General features: G+C 49.2%; 1 protein-coding gene across 1 annotated transcript in view; it reads right to left on the reverse strand.

The window, feature by feature from the left end:
- The window catches only part of LOC147683395 (unconventional myosin-VIIb-like), a 1,214,266-nt gene that overhangs the window by 909,142 nt on the left and 280,393 nt on the right, over positions 1–24,731 (reverse strand). The window contains exon 8 of the mRNA XM_086943813.1: positions 8,502–8,615. Within this exon, the coding sequence (XP_086799939.1) occupies positions 8,502–8,615 (114 nt within the window). The remainder of the gene's footprint in view (positions 1–8,501; positions 8,616–24,731) is intronic.

The raw sequence follows: 24,731 nt of genomic DNA on the forward strand, positions 1-24,731 counted from the left end.
CCAGCATTCGTTCTTCGCACGTTCAGCACTGGGCGCTGAACGTTCGACGCTCCTATGAGGTTAAAGCTCAGGTAATGCCTGTAAGCAGGAAGGATTGAAACATTAAAGTAACCATCCTGGAGATCTAGGGCCCCTAATCTCATGCATTGAGGGTCGTAAAACATGTCTCAGGCACACCATATTGAACCTGCCAAATACATAAATTGAAGATGTGAAGGTCCAGTATGGGTCTGTATCCCTGGTACGTCTTGGGGCACAAGATGTTAAAGGAGGACAATCCAGAGGGAGGGGCCATATGGGAGAGGCCTAGCCATTCTAAATGAGCTGGATCACCTAGTGATCTGCCATGCTCACCTGAAATTTGCTAGATAAATGGGAGACCCTCCACCCACCAGAAGATGGTGGAGTGGGATGGGGAATTCAGGAAACATTTGAGGCAGCAGAGCCAGCAGGCCCCGCAGAACATGGTGGGGACTGGAGCAGCTAATGATGCTGATTACATCCCTTAGATGCACCCCTGCCTCGAAAGGAGTAGTACAGATGATGCAGTATCTGTGTTAACTGCAAAGGTTGCCACTTATGGGGCAGTTGTGCCTTGGAGCAGATGTAAAGGGTGTTCTCATGTTGGAACTGCTTTGCTAGCTAGGACAGACCAAGTGAGCATGCCATGGCTTGGCTCTTCTTGAAGCGCTACAGGAAGGAGGAACAATTGTTACTTACCTGTAAACAGGTGGTTCTCCAGTATTGGTGTCTTTCATAGATTCACATGCTTGAATATTCCCCGTCGTCGAAGTGGGAGTCCCACGGTAAATAAAATAGCAATAATGCTAATAAATATATATATATATAAATATATAAAGTATCATATAAGTAGTAAAACTGATAAAATATGTACTGAAAAACCTTTACAAAGGTTACTACATAGGAATGCATTAGAGAGAAAAAACTCATTTGCAACATATCAGTGTCATTATGTTAGTCCAAACTGCAGCCAATCAGGCTCAAGCACCCTCTAGAACCTTCTCCTCAGAAGCTCAAGCCCTCAGATTTTCGTAGCACTAGTAATAATAGCGCATGAGGAGAAAAGAGCCTCTGAGGGGAGGATGGGTGGGTCGCATGTGAATCTATGAAAGACACGAATACTGGAGGACCACCTGTTTACAGGTAAGTAACAATTGTTCTTCTCCAGTATTAGGGGTGTCTTTCATAGATTCACATGCTTGAATAGAATAGATAGCAGTAACCTCCTAGAGCTGAGATTGCAATATTTCCAAACAATTGAAGAACAATATATAGCATAAAAGCAAGGCAATCTCAAGAATGGAGGAGGGAAAGAGGCTCACCTTATTTGAAAAGATGACGAAGCACTGCTTGCCCCACTGCGGTATCCGCTTCGTTGACAGCTTCCAAACAATAATGTCTGGTAAAGGTGTGCCTGCTGGACCATGTCGCTGCACGACAAATCTGGTGTAGAGGCACTCCGGCAAACAATGCGATGGACGACGCCATCGCTCTCGTAGAATGTGCTCTCACTGGAGTAGGTAAAGGCCTGCCAGCCTGCTGATGGCAAAACGATATGGCTGAAGAGAGCCATCGTGTTATTGTCTGTTTAGTCACTGAGTGTCCTTTGCGCAGTAGTCCATATGCTATAAATAGCTGATTGGATTTACGGAAAGGGGCTGTCCTAGAAATGTAGAATTTTAGACACCGTTTGATGTCTAAAGAATGTAGTCGCTGTTCCGCAGGGGATTTAGGATCCGGGAAAAAAGTCTTTAAGAAAACTGGCTCGTTCAAATGGAAGTCAGTAGGTACTTTTGGGAGTAAAGAAGGATTGGTACGAAGTGACACTCCATCAGGTTTGAACTGCAAATATGGAGGTTTGATGGTGAAAGCGTGCAAGTCACTTACACGACGAGACGAAGTCAAAGCCAAAAGCAAAGCCACTTTCCAGGTTAGAAACTTGAGGTTTGAACGATGAATTGGCTCAAATGGAGGTTTCATAAGTTGTGATAACACCACGTTGAGGTGCCAAGCTGGAGGAGGGCGCCTTAACGGAGGGAACTTCCTGAAAAGTCCTTTAAAGAACTGTCTGATGATTCTGGATGAACAGAGAGACGTAGAGCCATCATGACGGTAGCGGGAGATGGCCGCCAAAAAGACTCTCAATGTGGCATGTGAAAGACCAGACTGAGCAAGACTTAAAAAGAACGGTAACAGTTGTTCTGGAGTGGAACTTATAGGGTGTACGTTGGATGCTGCGCACCAATGACAGAAGCGTTTCCACTTTAACCTATATGTTTTGATTGTTGATGGAGCTCTAGCTGACGCTAGAATGTCTCTACAGTCCTGAGGTATACTTAAAGAGGCAAATTCAATGAATTCAGGTTCCATGCCCACAATTGAAGCGTTGACGGGTCTGGGTGACAAACTTGTCCGCCGTCCATTGTCAGAAGGTCCGGACGTGGATGGAGGCGAATTGGTTTGAATTGGGACATTAGAAGGAGTTCTGAAAACCACGCCTGTCTGGGCCAACGTGGGGCGATTAAAATCAAGCGGCAGGGTTGCCTGCGCATCTTCCACAACGTTCTTGGCACCAATGGGAGTGGTGGAAACGCATAGGCAAATAGGCCGGTCCAATCCATGAGTAGGGCATTGCCGCTGGATTCCGGATGTGGATGCCAACTGGCGAAAGTCTGGCATTTCCGATTCACTGGCGTTGCAAAGAGGTCCATCTTGGGATGACCCCATTGTTGGAACACGAGGTCCAGAGTCGGCTGGTGTAACTCCCATTCGTGAGTGGATGACGCAGACCTGCTCAGGGAATCTGCCAGTATGTTTGACGCTCCCGGCAAATGGACTGCTGTCAAAGAAATGTGGTGACGAAGTGCCCATTCCCAAATCTTTTGGGCAAGACAAGACAGGGGCTGAGATTTTGTGCCTCCCTGTTTGTTCATGTAGTGCATGCTGGTGGTGTTGTCTGTTTGAACCAGCACCGATTCTCCGTGCACCACTGGTAAGAAGGCCTTCAGCGCTAGGAAGATCGCCAGCAATTCCAGCCTGTTGATATGCCAGGTTTTCTGAGTCGCCGTCCACTTTCCTTTGATTGAAAGGTCCAGGAGATGGGCTCCCCATCCGTCCATGGACGCATCCGTGGTCAATGTCAGATCTGGAGTCTGGGTAAGGAAAGAGACCCCTTGGTTCAGATTGGTCCGTCGCTCCCACCAGAGTAGACTGGTCTTCATGCCAGCTGTGACTGTCACTTGGTCGTTGAACGACCCCGACACCTGTCGCCATTGTAGGTCCAATTCCTCCTGAATAGGACGGGTACGTAACCTGCAATTCGGGATCAGTGCGATACAAGATGATGCCATCCCCAGAAATGATTTTAACATTCGCACTGAAACTGACTTTCTTGATCTGATGGTGGAGACCAGATGAACTATCTTCTGTCTCCGCTCGGTGGAGATGAACGCTTTTGACACGTCCGTGTCTATAACAGCCCCGAGGAATGTCCTGCTTCGTAGAGGTGTGAAATGTGACTTCTTTACATTGATGGTCAACCCTAGAGAATTGAAGAGGGTGAGACACAAACGTGTGTCGTGATGCAGCTGACTTGCGGATTGGGATTTCAAAAGACAATCGTCCAGGTAAGGAAATATTTGGACTCCCTGAAGACGCAGGTAAGCCATGACCGGAGCCAGAACCTTCGTGAACACACGAGGAGCTGATCTGAGGCCAAACGGTAGGACTTTGAACTGATAGTGATTGTGTCCTACTTTGAACCTCAAGTACTTTCGATGTTGAGGAATGATTGGTACATGAAAATAGGCGTCTTGCAGGTCTATTGTCGTCAAAAAATCGCCGCTGCAGAGAAACCGCAAGACTTCTGACAATGTTAACATGCGGAAGGACTGTTGTTTCAGGAAGAGGTTGAGATACCTCAGATCCATAATGGGACGCCACTCCCCCGTCTTCTTTAGAATGAGGAAGAACCTCGAATAGAAGCCTTTCTCCCGCTGTGATACAGGAACCACTTCGACTGCACCCTTCGTTAATAATAGTTGAACTTGATGTTGTAGTTCTTCTAGATGGGGAGGTGGCGGACCCGAAGGCGGAGATGGAGGAGGAAACTCTGTGAATTCCAAGGCGTGACCCTTGCGCACAATGTCCAACACCCATTGGTCCGATGTTATTTGAGACCACTGAGAGTAGAACTGCGAGATTCGACCTCCAACATCCTGTTGAACTGGCAAGTCATTGTCGTTTGTTGGTGTTGTTGGCACCTCTATAATTGGACTTCCCTCTATAGGGTCTGGATTGTTGTTGACGAGCAGATTGTGGATTTGAGTACCGTTGGTTTCCTTGATTGTACTGGCGGTACTGTGACTGTCCTCCTCTGGTAAAATTGGACGAGGTGCCCCGCCCCCGTGCTGCACGAAAGGGCTGCTTCTTAAATTGTAAGGATCCAAGCGACTTCGCCGTGTCGGTATCCTTCTTTATGGTTTCCAAAGAAGCATCGATTTGGGAACCGAACATAGATTCGCCATCATACGGCATGTCAATTATCATTGACTGGACCTCTTGCCTGAAAGAAGTAGATTTTAACCATCCCTGGCGTCGGAGCGCCGCCGCACTGGCAAGGATACGGAATGCAGTATTCGCCACATCCACAGCACAGTCTATAATCTCCTCCGAAGCTCTTTGACCATCTTGAAGGACCTGGAGCGCTTCCGCTTTGGATGACTCTGGAAGCTGTGCAAGAAAGATGGACATGTCTGACCACATTTGTTGGTCGAAACGACCCAAAATTGCGAGAGCATTCGCAGCACGGGCTGAAGTTGAAGCCATGGACGAAAATTTCTTTCCGATTGCATCCAATCGGCGACCCTCTCTATCGGGAGGGGAAGTGACAGGCGCTGTAGGATTACGTGCACGACGTTGTGCTGCCTGAGTCACCACTGAGTCTGGCTTTGGATGAGAGAGCAGACAAGCAGGCGAGCCAGTTGGAGCCTTGTACTTTTTCTCCAATCTAGGTATCTGGGCCGGCAAGGAGTTAGGAGCCTTCATAATCTTTTGCCCTTCCTTCCAAATAAATTCAATAATTGGTATTGTATGCACCTGCTTATAAGGCTGATTTTTGAAATCATACAGAAAACAGTCTTCATCACGCTGGACCCTTGACAATTTGAAGCGGTCCGCCGCCTTGTCCATAAGCTTATGAAAACTAGCGATGTCCACAGGAGGTGAATCACTTGAAGTGCCCTGTTGCGGCGAGGGTGTTTGAACCCGATAATTATCAAATTCCGCCAAATAAGGATCCTGCTCACCATCTGAATCGTGACAAACCTCTCCTTCCTCTCTCTCTGGCTCTGAGTCAGTGTCCGTAAGTGGATTAGTAGACAGAGGAGCACTCAAATGTACTGACGGAGCCGACTGTCTTGGAGGTGTTTGTAGAGGTTGATGCGAAAGTGCTACATCAGCAGATTCATGAACAGGAGTACCCTGGGGGGTAGGTGGAAAACGTCTGTTATAATCGTCCAACATGTGTTGGAGGTTAGAGAAAAGTGTCATTGGAATAGACGTCATTGGGATTTGCACGCATTGGTCTTCGTGCTGATCTACCTGCTCAACCTCTTCTTCTTCAGAAGAAGAAGTGTCCTGGCATTTAATGATTAAATCTGATGGACTCCGGGCATCCCCATAAACAGTGTCATCTGGAACTGACTCAGTCTCATGGTCAGACACGAACAACTGGAGTGGTGGTTGTAGAGCAGGGGATTGAAAGTGGAAAGCGGAATCTTCCTCCTTATTGAATGAGGACTGTACAGCAGAAACTGAAGTGTCCAAGGGCACCAAAGGCATGTTGGCGTAGGATGAAGAACTGGAAGTTGCTGTCAACGCAGAGCCCTGCGTAGATGATGACAATATTGAAGCAGTCGCCGTAGACGGTGAGTCTATAGGCGCCTCCGTGGACCTAGAAGGCTTAGGCCCTACTGTCGCTGGTTTGCTCATCGACGAGCCCGTCGATGATGCTGTCGTCCACGATGTAGTAGACGTCGTCTGGGCCGTCGACGGCGCCTTCGTCGATGGAATCTTCGTCGACGGAATCTTCGTCGACGGAATCTTCGTCGACGGGAGCTTCGTCGACGAGGCCTTTGTCGACGATGGGATTGACGACGATGGGTTCTTCATCGACGATGGCTTCTTCGTCGACGATATGATAGGGATCGTCGACGAGATTGAAGAAACAGAGGCTCTCGTCGACGTGAGAGCCGTCGTCGAGATTCTCGTCGACGATGATGACGCCGATGTCGTCGTGACTGTAGTTGTAGACGAAGCCACAGCAGCCAATCTCGTCGTCGGAGTGGTCGTCGACGAGCCCGTCGACGACCGCGCTGTGAAAAGTGTAACCACTTTAATAGAAGCTGGAAACGACGCCTGAGAGCCAGATCTCGTGGGCGTAGTTATAACAGGCACAGAAGTAGTAGGTGGCACTGCAGCCACAGTCAGAGCCAGCTTTCTTTTCTTCAGGAAAGGATATGGTAACTCCTGAACACTGCCACGCTTAGAAGCCACAGAAGAAGGAGCTGACTGAAGGCTTTCTGCGTCAGAAACAACCGCGTCCTTATCTTGAAGGCGCTTAAGCCATAATAGGAGGCGACCCTCCCTGTCCTTAAGGGTTTTAGGATTGAAAGTTCTACATAACCTACAATCAACCACTTTGTGATCAGGATACAGGCAGTAAATGCACTTGTCATGAGGGTCTTTCTCAAATAAACGCAATTTCCCACAGGAGGAACAAGGTCTAAATAAAGACTTCTTACTTGACATCTTTGTGAAAAACTGAGAAGAGTAGATAAGTGGAAAAGAACTGAGCAGAGCTCAGGGAGACTCCCTTCACACGACGTGCGGTAGAAAATCTGAGGGCTTGAGCTTCTGAGGAGAAGGTTCTAGAGGGTGCTTGAGCCTGATTGGCTACAGTTTGGACTAACATAATCACACTGATATGTTGCAAATGAGTTTTTTCTCTCTAATGCATTCCTATGTAGTAACCTTTGTAAAGGTTTTTCAGTACATATTTTATCAGTTTTACTACTTATATGATACTTTATATATTTATATATATATATATTTATTAGCATTATTGCTATTTTATTTACCGTGGGACTCCCACTTCGACGACGGGGAATATTCAAGCATGTGAATCTATGAAAGACACCCCTAATACTGGAGATTCAGCCTTCTTTATAAATAGCCACTCAATGTCAAAAGTCATGTCCATAATCATTGCCCAGACATATCTCAAGACATCTCTCAAGACGCCAGTGGAAGGGATAAGATAGTGGTGATGCAAAGTGACAGCCATGGACATAGGTAGAGCCACAGTGTCCCTGGAGTCAATGCCACACTTCACAATTTAAATGCAGGTTTCAATACCAACATCGACAAGAACAAAGTCAAGACCTACCCTTTGTTACCTCCTAATTGTGCTCTTCTTTGGGTGTACAACTTCAAGATACCCCACATCTTCCTCAGCTGTATAGTTTAGCAGGGAACATGTGTATAAGGTGCCAATCATTCAATGACGACAAGTACAGATTAGTGGGATAAAACTATGTGGAGATAACAATCACTCATTGACCTATGTGCAATCTCAACATGTTAGATACATTTTGTAGAAGTTTGCTTTATTTGAAAGACATACTTTTGGTCAAAAGTAGGTATAAGTAAACTTACAATTTTGCTTATGAAGTTGGGCAAAGTCAAGAAACTTTACCCTTTCTTTCACTTAGATACATTTCCTGGTGCCACCTGACATCAATGATGAAAGTTAAACTTTTTGCCCTGCAGCCAGATGTCTCTACAAAATAGGCTGAATGGAATTTCATTGCATGTTTCCGCACTATTACCCAATGCTACCATTAACTCTGAGAGGCAGTGTGGCAATGATTCGGGATTTTCAATTCATTCTCCATTGGTAAATCCACAGAGGATCTAATGCGGATTTGTAATGAAATGGCCAGGGTTTCAGTGGGGGGAAGAAAAATGTGGGCAATGCTTTAAGGTAAAGGTGCGGATATGGCAGACCTAGGAAATTGCTTGAACGTGGTCTGAACTGTCAGCCATTTTTCCCTTTTATATCCCTTTCTCAGAAAAAAAACTTCAAAGACTTCACAATTTGTAAAGCTGGCAATGTTTTTTTAAGTAGAGTTCATTTTACGAAGCATTGTGTTTTGCAATTTTACACACCCATTATCAAAAGCTTCTTCAAATCAACATTTCTTCTATAGCTACTACTCGTTGCTTTGAACATTTCAGAAAAATCCATCAGTACCTTGCATGTCATTCCTAGCACATGTTAATCCGTGACATAAATCTTGCCAAGAAATGATTTGCTATATTGAGGAAAGTGTTACTTGCAGAGCAATGCCTTACTTTAGAGTAAACCACTCACCAAAAGGGTTGAATGTGTGTGTTTTACATGTCCTGCTATGTCTTACCATAGTGAGGCAGTTGTAATCTGCAGGAGTTCCCAGATTTAATTTCTCCTTCTGGTCTTGACTCATCCCAAGTAGCAGACAGTAAAATATGTGATAATTTCTTTCCTCTCGGGCCTGGTGGGAGGTAAGCACAATATGAAAAAAAGTCAAATTTATTCTTTTTTTCACACAGCCAATCATACAAATATCAAGAGATGCTTTTAGCTTAAGAAACCTGTTAAATTCCATCCATAAAAAAAATTGCAGATATATAGCTCTGCAACATAAAAAAGGATTAAGAATATGGCACTTTACGCAAGCTGTGCCTAGCGGCAGCCAGCACTGCTCAGTAGTGGCGGGGCGGGGAGGAGGGAGAGGGGGGAAAATAAAAGAAATTAAGAACCTACCTCCTGTCCGCTTCCTGCGTTGTGCTCATCGTGTCTCTCCACTCCATCCTCCAGCCGAAACAGGAAGGAAACAGGAAACACCCAAGCTCCCCTGAGCCAATAACAACGCTGCAATGATTGGACTGAGCGCCGTGGTTCGGCGCTTAGACAGGGAATGGGGGCCTGGGCATGTTCTCCACCGAGGCTGTAATACAGCCTCGGTGGAGAGCATGCTATGTGCACATGAATGTTTGGCCGGCCGACATGGCTGGCCACACATTAAAGCGCACGTAGGGAGTGAAAACCATCTCCTCCCCTCCACCTTCAGCAGAGCATCCACGCCCCGCCCACTTCCCAAAGCTGCCGACCCACAACAAGAAAAAATAAAATGTTAACATTGAGTTATTATCATTAAATTTTTTCTTACACTGCTGAATATCAGTGGGGGGCAGCTTCTCCGCCTTAGCAAAGGAGCCGCCACTGGCTGTGCTGACCACTTGTCCTAGTTTGCAGCTGCTGAAAGTCAGTTTATATAGAACGTGCAAAATTATGGATTGCCCAGACTAACATAAAACACCTTTTGTTTGTTCAGTGTGTGGCACGAGGCAGTCGAGGCTGTGAAATTTTCTTTGAGCATTTCAGTCACAGTAATCTGGTATATATGGTTCCATACAATTTCCTGTTAAGTGTTTAGATTTTGTTAAATCTCATCCTGGCAACCCAGCATTAGGGTCATTTACATGACAAGAGCAGCCCATTGCTAAGGGACCAAAGGATGCCAATAAAAATGTTCATATCTTCCACACAGTTCTTTTTGAAGATAACAATAAAGGTATGGAGGAGCGTGGCTTGAGGCGTCAAGATGGTTGTCGCACTCTAAAAGTGCTCCGGACCCCCTCCATCATCTGCCTCGCATCGGCCCACTAATGCCACGGCCCGTATTACAGAGGCGGAGTCCCGTCTTTCCACGGTGGAGGATGACAGGGACACTCTTAAATTCCAGGTGGCCCGCCTGCAGGCACAGACCATGGATCTACATCACATTCCGAGGACGCAGAAAATAGGGCCCGGAGAAACAACCTGTACCTTCTGGGTTTTCCAGAGGGAGTGGAAAAGGGACGTACTGTCACCTTCTTTGAGGCATGGGTCCGGTCCTGGATCCCCAAAGAGAAACTCTCCCCCTGGTATGCAGTGGAACGAGCTCACCGCTCCTTTGCTCCTAAACCCCCTCCTGGAGCTCCCGCTCGCCCCATTATCCCTCGAACCTTCAACTTCCGGGACAGGGATGCGATTCTGGAGGCCGCCAGGGTGCTAGGTCCAGTGCACTTCCAAAATTCAAAAATCATGGTCTTCCCTGACTATTCTAGGGAGGTGCAAACACAACGGAGGTCTTACGAGGAGGTCAAGCAGAAACTCAGAGTCATGGGCCTCCGTTATGGACTCCTCTTCTCGGCTCGCCTTATGGTGTTTTTTCAAGACAAAACCTTTGTCTTTGACACCCCACAGGCGGCATGGACCTGGCTTATGGAAGAGCGGCCCCTCCTACCTGGTGCCCTCCCTATCCCCGAAAACAACGACCCAACCCGGACAGGAGGTACCCAAGGTACACCGGCGCCAAACTGGATCCAGACGACGGGGCAAGCGCCGGTGGGGGGGAACTCTCGGTCACCAGGGACACGGTCCCGGCGCTCCCCGATTCAGACCTTGAGCCAGAGGGCCTCCTCCCTGTTAGAAATGGGATCCCTGGCTGGCCAGGGCTTGCGCCAAAGTCAGTCAGAGACCACCACTCCCAAGTCAGGGCAAGGGAGTTACACGCCAAGATAACCCCTACTCAGCCTCTAGGTAACGTGGCGCGAGCAGCAAGGCTAAACTTGGAGGCGATATGAGTTAAGTATTTGCGCACGCACCCCAGCAACAACACCCAAGGCCCACCACAAAGGAAACTCCACACAAGGTTATGTAAAAATAGCCTTTGTATTACACCAAAACACATTAGATAAAAACACACACTTTACAATGTGCCAGGGGCACGGGCAGAATTTACAGGGGATATTTACAAGACAGGGCCACCTGGACCACTATCAGGAATCAGCACTTTTAGAAGTAACACTTTTTAGAAATAGCACTTAGAATGTAAAATTACATTAGCACAAAATAGCACACAACCAGTAATCACTGGTAACCAGGACCTCACTAGCACCACCTGTACTAGGGAGAAAACAACCACCTAAGTATCACAATACCTGTAGGGGTGTAAGAACATAACACATGATGCAATGCATAACATTCATTCAGAGGTGTAAGGAGGGAAAACACAGGATGCATCGCAATACATTCAGAGGTGTAAAACAAGGCACATGATGCATTACCAACACATTCAGAGGTGCAGAAAATGAACAATTGCGCCAAACTCACGTAAGTCACCACCTGCGACTGTCCCTAGGCCAACTGGCCTCTCTAGGGCTAGGACGCCCGGTGTCCCAATGTCAGGGGGCCTAAACGTGGCAGTTGCCCACAAAGTGCTGGGCAACTGGTGCAGGGAAAGTTAGGGCAACGTTGGAGCCTCTTTGCTCAAGAACCACCACTGTGGCACTGCGGAGCCTCTCAGGGCTCTGTAAGAAAATGCAGCGCCTTTCTATGGGAGTCCCCTCTCTGGGGACTCAAAGAGACAATGCCTGCCAAGAGCCTCGCTGGGCTCTAAATCAACTGATGCCCCCGGGGCACCTTGTGGCTCAAAGGGAATGCTCTTCGTGGGAGTCCCCCCTCTGGGGACTCGAAATAGATTGGGGCACCTAGAGCCTCTTCTGGGCTCTCAACAATGGCGCCTGAGCCCCTCGTGGGCTTCTCGACAAAGGTGCCCTCAGGTCGTTGGAGCGGCCCTCTGCCAACCGGGGCCGCTCAGAAACAAAAGGAAACTGCCCCTGGGATCGCGCTACTGAGAAGGGGGGGGGGGGGGCGGACACCGGCAATGTGTCCCGACGCCCCTCTCCCTTCACTGCCACTCACCGGGTTCTGGCGGCCGGCTGGAGAGCTCCCGCTCCTCGGGACTCTCCTCGGTCTCTGGTCGGTGGCGGCAGGATTCTCTCCCTCCTCTGGGGCTGGTGGAAGGTCCGGGGCTCTCCCTACACTTGGGGGCCCCGGGCAGGACGCTGTGGCTGCTTCCGGCTTCTCTCTCGGGGCAGGCGCGGGACTTCCTCTCTCCCCGCTGGCCCCGCCCACAATGTCACAGGCTGGATTGCCTGACTTCCTCCTCGGGCGGAGATGCTGGGCAATGCCGGGTGGGCTCCGGCTCCAATTCAAAACCCCGAGCGAGGTGTGCACTCGCTCGGCAGAAAAACAGCGGCAATGTCCCGGGCAGGGTGGGCACCTGCCAGGGGACTCTAAAATCGGCACAAGCGGCGTGGGCAGCCGCGGAAGGAAAATGAAAGCGCTCCCAGCGCTTTAGCAGGAATTACAGCGCTTCCAGGCGCTAGGTGAAAAGTGAAGCGCTCCTAGCGCTATATGTCAAAATAAAGCGCTCCCAGCGCTGCAGGAGAAATCAAGCGCTTCCAGGCGCTTGGAAGCCCAGATGTCCAGCAAAAAGGTCCTTAGGGCAGGCAGGGGGCAAGGCTGGGCCCAGAGCCAGCACACTGGGTCTCCAGGCAGGGAGACTCTCCAAGTGGCGGTCCTCTGGCCCAGCGACAGCAGCAGCAGCCCCCCTCAGGATCCTGGAACAAGAACAGTTTCAGTGGGGACACAGCCCCATTTTTATACACCAAATCCTTTATTCTGGCACAGGGTGGGGGAAGACCCAGTCGCAGCTGGTCCTTGAGTACCCTTGATAGCCCAACCACCCCTTTCTTTCACTGGCAGGGCTAGGGTCATCAGTCACACCACAGGGGGGCGGAGCCAGCATTGTGTGGGGAAAACCCAGCCCATCCAGGACACAGGTACACTCCTCCCACACATCACTCATGCTAATCTCACACTCACCACCGGGCAGACCCACCCAGCCTTCCTGGAGCCAGGCTCACCAGCCTGCTCCAGCCAATCACACGCCAGGCATATTTTACACTAATATGCCAACTCCTGGAAATGGCATTTCTACATATGACACACTCATGCAACACACACTATTGCGAATCATTCACTCTCACGATTTCGCACATATCAGATTCGAACCTGTACACCCCACGCATCAGGAACTACCAGGGACACATACATTCCCCATGTATTTCTATGGGAGGGCAGGCCTATCTCATCACATGCACTCAGAGTGCGCACGCACTTTCCACTGGGACACAGTGAAAGTGCGCAGAACCCAAAAATCACCATCACCAGGTCACCATTACAAGCAAAAAGTCTAGGGGTGAACCTGCCATAAGGGCCAAGTCCAACACAACCCCCTTCCAGCCAAAACGCAGGGTAGACCAATCACCACCGTGATGGACTTCCCTGCTTGGGGCGATAGAACACGGACGCGGGCCCGCAACTGCAGAGACACCCTCCTGTTCTACGCCACGGTGAACCCATGGGATTCCTTCTCAAACCACTGTCTGGACCAACTGGGCTACCCCACTGGTACTCCCAAGCTGTCCGCGGCCAGGACCAGGCCCTGGGCCACCCAGGTGCCACCGGTCCTTGCCTATTCACAGAGTGGGGGGTAGTAACCCCTGGTACATAGTAGCCATTCTCCACTCTTCCTGTCTGCAAGACAGGACTAGACTGCCACTGGTTCACCAGCCTTTGGTCTACAACCTCAGGCGGACCAGGAGTCTCAGGGAAGGCTCTCCTCCCCCTACCTCTTCTCCTAGGGTTCCTCCTTCTCCGGTGAGGGGTACACCTAGCACGCCATTCCAACCCAGGGTTTAACCCCTCAGGCTGCACCGGGGTCAGAGGTGGGCTTTCCCACCCTCTGCACCCCCTTCCAGAGGTCTGCCCTTTCCCAACTGGAGAGGTTCCTCTGGAAGAACCGGTCAGGACACTGGTTACAGTCGTCCGACCCTTCAGGTCAGGCTGAACCTGAACCTGGCCTCCCAACCTCCGGTCTAAAACCTTTGGTGGAAAAATTGCCTGGCACTCCAGGACTTCTGGGGATTCACACGCAATCCCCCTGAGGCTGACACATGACCCATGTGTCGTGTGACTGTCTGCCTGGCGCAGATCTCCCGCCTCCTGTCCACCTGACAGTGCGCAAAGATCCCCCAGCACAGAAGTGGCGCCACCCGGGTCCCCCCAAGAAGATCTAGCCCAACTGGCTAGTCCCTGGTCCACTGGTGCATCCACTGGGAAACTCATCCCCCAATCACTCCTCACTTCGGACTTCTGTGCACTCCCTCCTGGAGTAGCACTGCCGGACACTGGAACCCCTGGAGCTCTAGTTACAGACGCTCCAGGTTCCCTAGACACTAGGAGATCCTCCTCAAGTGTACTAACAGGACAGCCTAGGTCCCTAACCTGGTGTTCCTTCAAGAAACCATCCAAGTCCTGAGGCAGGGCTTCGGGCGTCTGGGGACCCTCGGTCTCCCTCTCACTCCTGCTCCACTGAGCCAGGCAGGGAGCCCCTATACCCTCCTCGCTATCCTGGGACCTAGCTGGACTACACTGAGCCTCCTCCACCACGCTGGGCTGGAGGATACCTGAACCACTACTTTTGGAGTCACTCCCTAATGACTCTAGAGAACCTCTAGCACTCTCCCAGCAGTCTGCTTCATCTGCAAGCTCACATGCGTCCGACAATCCACACCCCAACAGGTGTGTGCGCAACCCTGTAAGTCACCACCTGCGACTGTCCCTAGGCCAACTGGCCTCTCTAGGGCTAAGACGCCCTGTGTCCCAATGTCAGGGGGCCTAAACGTGGCAGTTGCCCACAAAGTGCTGGGCAACTGGTGCAGGGAAAGTTAGGGCAACGTTGGAGCCTCTCTGCTCAAGAACCACCACTGTGGCACTGCAGAGCCTCTCAGGGCTCTGTAAGAAAATGCAGCGCCTTTCTATGGTGGTCCCCTCTCTGGGGACTCAAAGAGACAATGCCTGCCAAGAGCCTCGCTGGGCTCTAAATCAACTGATGCCCCCGGGGCACCTTGTGGCTCAAAGGGAATGCTCTTCGTGGGAGTCCCCCCTCTGGGGACTCGAAATAGATTGGGGCACCTAGAGCCTCTTCTGGGCTCTCAACAATGGTGCCTGAGCCCCTCGTGGGCTTCTCGACAAAGGTGCCCTCAGGTCGTTGGAGCGGCCCTCTGCCAACCGGGGCCGCTCAGAAACAAAAGGAAACTGCCCCTGGGATCGCGCTACTGAGAAGGGGGGGGCGGACACCGGCAATGTGTCCCGACGCCCCTCTCCCTTCACTGCCACTCACCGGGTTCTGGCGGCCGGCTGGAGAGCTCCCGCTCCTCGGGACTCTCCTCGGTCTCTGGTCGTTGGCGGTAGGATTCTCTCCCTCCTCTGGGGCTGGTGGAAGGTCCGGGGCTCTCCCTACACTTGGGGGCCCCGGGCAGGACGCTGTGGCTGCTTCCGGCTTCTCTCTCGGGGCAGGCGCGGGACTTCCTCTCTCCCCGCTGGCCCCGCCCACAATGTCACAGGCTGGATTGCCTGACTTCCTCCTCGGGCAACCAATGGCAGCGCGGAGATGCTGGGCAATGCCGGGTGGGCTCCGGCTCCAATTCAAAACCCCGAGCGAGGTGGGCACTTGCTTGGCAGAAAAACAGCGGCAATGTCCCGGGCAGGGTGGGCACCTGCCAGGGGACTCTAAAATCGGCACAAGCGGCGTGGGCAGCCGCGGAAGGAAAATGAAAGCGCTCCCAGCGCTTTAGCAGGAATTACAGCGCTTCCAGGCGCTAGGTGAAAAGTGAAGCGCTCCTAGCGCTATATGTCAAAATAAAGCGCTCCCAGCGCTGCAGGAGAAATCAAGCGCTTCCAGGCGCTTGGAAGCCCAGAAGTCCAGCAAAAAGGTCCTTAGGGCAGGCAGGGGGCAAGGCTGGGCCCAGAGCCAGCACACTGGGTCTCCAGGCAGGGAGACTCTCCAAGTGGCGGTCCTCTGGCCCAGCGACAGCAGCAGCAGCCCCCCTCAGGATCCTGGAACAAGAACAGTTTCAGTGGGGACACAGCCCCATTTTTATACACCAAATCCTTTGTTCTGGCACAGGGTGGGGGCAGACCCAGTCGCAGCTGGTCCTTGAGTACCCTTGATGGCCCAACCACCCCTTTCTTTCACTGGCAGGGCTAGGGTCATCAGTCACACCACAGGGGGGCGGAGCCAGCATTGTGTGGGGAAAACCCAGCCCGTCCAGGACACAGGTACACTCCTCCCACACATCACTCATGCTAATCTCACACTCACCACCGGGCAGACCCACCCAGCCTTCCTGGAGCCAGGCTCACCAGCCTGCTTCAGCCAATCACACGCCAGGCATATTTTACACTAATATGCCAACTCCTGGAAATGGCATTTCTACATATGACACACTCATGCAACACACACTATTGCGAATCATTCACTCTCACGAGTTCGCACATATCAGATTCGAACCTGTACACCCCACGCATCAGGAACTACCAGGGACACATACATTCCCCATGTATTCCTATGGGAGGGCAGGCCTATCTCATCACATGCACTCAGAGTGCGCACGCACTTTCCACTGGGACACAGTGAAAGTGCGCAGAACCCAAAAATCACCATCACCAGGTCACCATTACAAGCAAAAAGTCTAGGGGTGAACCTGCCATATGGGCCAAGTCCAACACTCCCCTACCCTGGTGTCTTCCCTTATCAATATGGTAGCGCCCCACGATCAGACATTACCTAGCGGAGGGCCTTGTCGGACTCGGATCTGTCTGGAAGTCCCGTGATCCGCGGCTCTGGTGGGGAGGAGAGGGTGTGATCAGTGTTACAAGTTGTATGCCTTTATTCCACCCTTCAGGACCTGATATAGCGAGCCTATCTCTGACCCCGTGAACGGGGCTCTCACTTGGCTCCGCTGGAAGACCCGGCCAGGGTTTACCTTCTCACTGCCATCCTGGATTCGAATCATCTTGTGGCTTCTTTGTTATCCACTCCATGCTTATCCATTGTGGGCATGCATCCGTATATATGGAGGGGGGTCCGACTCACCCATGCTCCTGTCTGATTGTTGCTAACCCTTTAGAGTAGCGAATAACCTCTTTGTGGTGTAGTTAGTAGTTGGGGTTTTGGGGGGACAGATGCTTCCATTTCAGAAGTGTAGGGTGGGTGGAGTTGGGGGGGCTGGGAGGGACGGGAGACCGTTGTTCCTCAACAGTTTTTTGTTTTGTTTAGCTGCCTATGGGCCGCTGGTTGCAGTTCTTCTTGGTAACTATGTTTCTCTGATTGATCCACAGTTGACACGCAGATCACATCTTCCATCAGTTTGTTATTTTTGGCCACCTACGGGCCGCCATCGGGGGCTCCTATCAGTAGTTAGGTTCTCTCCTTCCTTGGTTTCCACAGTTGATGAGCAGATCACCAATTTCCACTGCTTCCATTTTCGATGTTATCCGCCCCTCCACAGTCCATTCCCTTAGATGACTTACACCCTCACTAGACCTATTCACATCCATTCCTGTAATGTCAATGACCTCTTGGACCTAATTAAGCGCACGGCTGTCCTCCGCGCCGGACATTCTCTTCCTCCAAGAGACGCACCTCCTTGGTACACAATGCAACTTCCTAGCTCGCTATGGATTTGACAGGGTCTGGCACTCTGGTTTTACACGTGGCCATCTTGCTGAGGAAAGGACTTCCCTTTACCCTGGCTAAAGCCGAGTCTGATGCGCAGGGCCGCTATGTGGCCGTCTTGGGGACCATTGAGGGGCGCCCCTTGAGCCTCCTATGCCTTTATATTCCTCGCCACCTTACACAAGTGATCTCCTCCCTCCCGCAGGGTCTTATGGTGGTAGGGGGGACTTTAACACCGTTCTGCAGCCCCTGCGCGATATGAAGGGACTCCACCCGGAGCCCGTGTCGCCCTCGCGAAGATCCTCCCTTTTTTTTTTTTTTTTTTTTTTTTTATTTGAACCAGGAGCAGCAAGAGACATACAAGAGAAAAGACAGAGTAGCTACACACAAAATACATAGAGCAATGATTATAAATGCAATATAAACACTTGAGAAAACTTAACTAGATAAAAAAAAACAGGGCAATAGAGGGAATGAGAGACAATATTAACTGGGTCAAAATGTAAAAAATTTCACCCAGCGAAATTATTAACTATGTTTATTGAGATCAGCAGAATCATCTACTCCCAAAAGCAGGGGTTAAGCCTGCTTTCCAGTTAGTGACAGGCAGCCAAATTGCATCCCCCGCTTCTCTGATTTATATCCTCTAGTATCATAAATGGCCACTTCATAACTATAAACCGCTAGAAAGCGGACTAGCCACATCTGAAAGCTGGGTGGGCCGGGCTCTTTTCAGCGAGCTGACAGAATTAACCTTAATACCGCTGTACCAATAAATAACAGTCTTTCTTCGGTTTTTGATAGTTTTAAAGAGTTATCATGTCCCAATACAAAAAGGGTTTCCGACTCGGGTAGTTTATGTCCAAATAGCTCTTCCCAAAAGGCTGAGATCATACTTTTAATTGAGACCAGCTCAGAACAATTACTAAACATGTGAATAAGAGTCGCAGGTCCTTGTAAGCATCTGGGACACAGATCCTTCTCTCTTTTGCCCCAAGCGAATAATTTGGCCGGGGTATAATAAAGGTCAAATAAAGTTTTAAAAAGCTGTGCTTTCAAGTTACTAGCCATAAAAAGATTGTGGCTCAACTCCAAAACTCTATCTACGTCGACATTAGGGTTATTTAATTTAGCCACCCATTTTGTTTCGGTTTTTTCCAGGTCATCGGGGGTTTTAGTCAAAAGAATATTGTAAAATGTTCCTATTCTAGTATTTACTCTAAACATAACATCAATAATTTCAATTCTTGACAAACAAATTATAGACTCTTTAGCTTTAAGTTTAGCAAATACTTGTGCAAATTTGAGAAAATCTCTGTTAGACAAATCATGTTTCAGTTTCAAACCCGAAAAGGTCGTATCAAAATCATTTAACAAAAAATCATTAACTGTTCCAATACCCACCCTTTCCCATTTCCTTGCAATAAAATCAAAATCAAGACCATGTGTTACGTTTGAGTGCCACAGAGGTGTGTACCGATTAACTTTCCCGATGTGCATGTGTTTAGTAACTTTATCCCAGATTCTCCAGTCACTGATAATGATTTCTCCCTTAAGTTTCTTGTAATACTTTGCCTCAGTTTGTTTTAGAAGTAAACCTTTAGCATCCTGGCCAAGTAGGAGCTCATAAATTGAAGGTATTAGATCCGTGTCCATCATACTTTCTTCGGTTGGGAAGTTAATTAAAGGGGTGAGTTGTTTAAAAAAATGCTGCCTAATGATAAAAAATAATGTTGGGTATTGTAAGCCCACCTCTGTCAAGTGGTAGCGACAAGAGGCTATGGGATCTCCGGATCTTACCATGCTGCCACACAAATTTGGACATGAGAGAATTAATCATTATTAACATTTTATGATCTACAGCTAGAGGGATCGCTCAAAATAAATATAGACATCTGGGTAACACATTCATTTTTAAGAAATTGGCTCTGCCTATGATCGAAAGGTGAAGACTATTTACCCTGTCCAGGTCCCTCTTTATCTTATCAATGAGAGGATCAAAATTAAGCTTCGCTAATAGCTTAGTGTTAGAACAGATGGTTACTCCAAGATAGGTGGCCTTCTCGGCTCTCCTTTGATCCGGGCATACAATGTTGTCGGTACACAGAATAACTGTCTTTTCTCTATTAAGGGAGTATCCCGAGCAATTACCATATTCTATTGTCACCTTCTCGATTTCACGAATAGCCTCAATCGGGTCAGGTGTAATAACCGCAATATCATCGGCATAAGCCAATACTTTTGTCTCAAATTGACCACTGAGCACTGGTTTAATAATATTGCTCTCCAAAAATTTCAGAATTAACGGATTAATGTACAAAGCAAAGAGCAGGGGTGAACATGGACACCCCTGCCTGGTGCCCCTTGCAATGTTGATGTATCCAGATTCTGATCCTAACATTTGAAGTTTTGCTTTGGGGCGTAAATACATAGACTTGATTGATTTCACGAATTTGGGGCGGAAATTGTTACGTGTCATGGCTGCCCACAGGAAGTTCCATGAGACGCGATCGAAGGCTTTCTCAGCGTCCAGTAGGATCATTGACATCCAAACGCCCGTGACAGACATGGCATCGAACAGGGCTATACCCCGGCGTGTATGGTCAGTGGTCCCCTTACCTGGGACGAAACCATGCTGCCACGGAGAGACAAGATGTTCAATGACCCCACTGAGCCTGACAGCCATCACCTTGGCATACAATTTGGAGTCCGAATTAATTAAGGAGATAGGGCGGTACGAGGTTAGTTGCTCGGGGGGTTTCCCTTTCTTCGGAAAAACAATTATATTAGCCTCATCCCAAGACTCTGGGGGAACCCCATTCCACTGAACCCCTAGAAATAAGTCATGAAGAAGGGGACATAATTGATGACTTAAAATTTTATAGAGGTCAATTGGCAGTTTGTCTGGGCCCTCCACTTTGCCGGGCGCTAATGAAGATAATGCAGCTATCACCTCGGCCAGTGTAATTTCACTTTCTAACTCTTCCCTGGTGATGCCATCTAACAGCCTCACAGCCTCGAGATTATTAAGAAGAATATCAAGATATCCTTCTATGTCGTTCTCAGTTGCAACCACTTCATCAGAATACAATTTTTGGTAATATTGTTGGAACCGATAGATAATGTCTGCCGCTTGGGTATACGTCTGCCTGCTGTCTGTTATTGAAGAGATGTTATTTATTACATTTTTCTGACGAGTGTGAAGTGCCAGCTGCCTACCAACCCTTTCACCACTCTCATAAACTGTTTTCCTGTGGGCTCTATTAGTTAGGGCGGCTTTCTGACTGAGACTGGTATTTAATTCAGACTTCATACTGCTACTTGATACATCAAGCGACTAGCAGCTTGTCCCAGTGAGATAGTTAGGGTGTGATCTTCTTCGGCTTTAGCCAGGGCTGAGACCTTTACCTCATATTCATTTCTTTGTTGCTTTCTGGCCTTTTTTTGAAAACTGATGGTTTCCCCCCTAATTGCGGATTTGAAGCAATCCCACGCGGTATTTCTTGAGGCGCTAAACCGGTTGATATTAAAAAATTCTTCCGTCCATTTTTTAATAAAAGTAATGTACTCGTTATTAGACAGAAGCTTCCGATCAAACGACCAGGGCCGACGTTGTGTAAATGAGGCGCCAATTGTGATTAGGAGAACAAGTGCGTTGTGGTCTGAGATTATTTTCGGAGGTTTGTTAATTAATTATTGAGATGCTAGGTCACTGGAAACAAACATATAATCAATCCGGACGTGTTTTTGATGTGGATGCGAAAAGAATGTGTAACCTGGGTCATGAGGATTGCTTTGCACCCACACGTCGAATAAACAAAAGTTATCTACCAGTCTTTTAACCGCCTGATATACCTTTGGTTTGCGACCAACATATTTCTGTTTCAAAGCAGAGTTACAGAGCAAAGGTTGGAGTGATATGTTAAAGTGGCCACATAAAATTAGTGGGCCCTGCCAGGTGGCAAGTTCAGATTCTAGCACCTTACTGCGGGATCGTCGTGATTGGAGGCATAAATGGTGCAAATAGTGATGCCAATTGCAAGTTTGACAATGGCCCATCTGCTGTGGGGATCTGAAAGATGACGTACTCCCAAACCAAGACGTGTTTTCGCTAGGATCGCTACACCCCTTATATCCGATGATTGGGTAGATGTTATCAACAAATTATACCCATTGAGGCTCAGTGAGGATCTCTTGGCCCAGGGCATATGTGTCTCTTGGAGACAGAGTATATCCACAGGGTTTAGATTTATTAGTTCGCCCAATCGACATCGTTTATCGCCGGACAGAAGACCTCCAACATTCCATGTTTGGACACTTAGCCTACCCATTGCTTCATAGGGACAGATAGCTGAAAAACGTTCAACATGTATTGCTGAACGTGTTGCTCTAGTTCCTTTCCAATTACTTTCAATTTAGTTAAATGAATGCGGCAATATTGACAACATTGACAATAAGTACTAAACAAAAAGCCTTTTGCTAATAAACCTGATTCTTTTTTAATTTTTTCTGCAACCCCCCCAACCCTCCCTTCCAACACCCCAACACCCCCCCCCCGTGACCACCCTCCCCAAACAGTAGGCGTTCAGACTCAAACAGAGTCTGGGTGATGAAGTTGCAGCACAACATCTGAGCTACCGCCATATAATGTGTGAGATATGTAAAAACAATAACCTAACCAGTGAAAAGGCAACAAAAATCTAGCAGAGTGCTACTAAAGATTAACCCAAGCTCAATAAGACATATCCACAGCACCCACATGAATATCCTGCAACTACCATAGTCGAGTCACTACACTGTAAACTTATCAAACCTAGAAGTTACCGTACGAATATAATTGAATCAAATACCTAATCAACCCTTTTTAAGTCAATTCATCGAGATAGGCCTTTCCTTTAATCTCAGACTGGAAAGATTTTGTCTGACCACCTCGAACAATTTTAAGCCTAGCAGGATTGTTCAAGTAAGCTTGGGCTCCCTTATCTTGGAAAGGCTTAATCAATGATCGCAGCAGCCAGCGTCTTTCGACCGTTGCGTGGCAAAAGTCGGGTCTTGTAAATTATGAAAGGTCATTATATATCAATTTATGATCAGGTCTCGCTTTCTCAGCCACCGTCTGCCTTTACAAAAAGTTTCCAAAATAAACTAAGATTGCTCGAGGGTATACCCTGGGTTTAGGAGGCATATTAAACGGCATCCGGTGGGCACGCTGGATTTCGGCGTTCCAGTTCTTTAGTTCGGGCATAGACTCTTTGAATAGTTTTATTACAAATGCCCGTGCATTTTCCCCCTCCACTTTCTCTGGAATTCCTAAGATGCGTAGGTTGTTTCGACGCTGTCGATTTTCAAAATCTTCGAACTTCCATTTTATGTCGGTTAGTTCTGCTTCTTGAAGTTTAATTTTTTCAGAATTCACAGTAGCCTCGTTTTCATTCGAAAGAACCCTGGCCTCCATCTCAGTAACTCTTTCGCCTACAAGGTTGCAGGTCTCGAAAAGCTTCTTGACCACCCCTTGCATTTTACGAAGTTCTGCTCGGGATCTCTTGCTGTCTAGGGCTGTCTCTTCCCTATGTACAGCAATAGCCTGTAAGATGATCTCAACAGCCATTTGTGAAATCTCAGGAGTACCAGAGTTGTCAGGGCTTTGACTCAGATGCAGCGGCGGCCTGGATATAGGGTGGCCCTCAGCCGGGCCTCGCTGTTTGACTCTGGGTATTGATTTTGTTTCAACTCTGACTGTGTTAACATTCAAACTCTCTTCACCATAGCTGTCCTCGGAAGTGTTGGGCAGGAAATCAGACTCATCATCCTCCGAATCCCCTGTGGACTCAAATTCCTTTGCCCATTGAGGTAATTGGAATTTTTATGGTCAATTGTGTCCCCTAACGTAGACCCCAACGGCTCCATGTACACACTTCAAGTACATGTAATTTCCCTCCACGACCGAATCTGAAGACGCAAATACATTTGCGTCCAACGTTAACATGTCCTCTATCAGATCCACCATGAATGGATCGATAATTCCGTTCCTAAGTATGCCGTGCCACCGTCTTTATATGGTGCACTTTCACGTTTTCCTGGCTCTGCCGAGCTAGGCCCTGATTTCTGTCTTCAAGCCAATTCTGCCTCTGTCTCTGAAAGCTGCAGCATGGAGATGCATCCCTGACGAAGGGCGTGGCTTGGATGCCGAGGAGGTAGGCAGCGTGAGCTCGGAGCTCCGTGCCCGATCCCGGAAAATATCCTGAATATCTGATCGGACCCCGAGGTAACCAGTATCATCCGGTACTGGAAGGCACTGCGGAGGGCCCGGGGCCCACGGAAGACGACACCGAGCCATTCCACAGCGATATTTTGGCTTTGAAAGTTGGACCCAGGCGAGAAGTTGCGGACCCCAAAATGGCGGCGAGGGCATGAGACTCGGAAGCGACGGAGACATCTGCCTGGAGACCTGCTAAGGACTGCTCCCTGGTGACACAGGGGTGTTGACGGCTGAATCGCGCCTCTCCCCCCAGGTGCTGAGTGGACCTTGGGCGCACCCTCGGGCGGAGACTGGGGACTCCCCCTGGTAAGGGCGACGACAGTGCGATAGTGACCCAGCGACGAGAACCCTGGGCCCCTGGCACGACTGGCGCCGGCCGGGCTGCGGTCATTCAGTGTTTCCTGCGTTTTGGAGATAACTTCGGATCCGGGAGCCCTGCTGTAGGGTGGAACCCAACGGCAAACGGAGGACGTCCAGGACAGTACCCGAAGGCCACCGAACGAGCCGGCCCAGATGGGGAAGACGAAAGGGAAGGGAGATGGCGCGACCGATACTGAGGCCGCGGAGGGAGCGGAGCGAGACCAAGCAGCATTGCAGCGGATGCAGGATCGTATCCTGGAGGCCATCGCCACCACAAAGGACGCCCTGCAGCAGGATATAGCTCAGGTGGCGACGGGTTTGGGCCTCCTGAAGGCCGACCATGACAAACTTAAGGATAGGGTGAAGTCTGTGGAGACCACGGTTAAAGAATTAGCCCCGGGCCAAGCTACAATGAAGGCCCAGATAGCGGACGTGATGGACCGTCTGAAGGTGCTAGAAAGGAGGGCCGAAGATGCGGAAAACCGAAACAGGCGCAACAACGTTCGCCTAGTGGGCCTGCCGGAAAAAATCGAAGGCGACGACATGGTGGGCTACCTTGATAATTGGTTGCGGAC

The sequence above is a fragment of the Lissotriton vulgaris genome, chromosome 11, assembly GCF_964263255.1.
Source record: "Lissotriton vulgaris chromosome 11, aLisVul1.2, whole genome shotgun sequence".
In the NCBI taxonomy this organism is placed as follows: Eukaryota; Metazoa; Chordata; class Amphibia; order Caudata; family Salamandridae; genus Lissotriton; species Lissotriton vulgaris.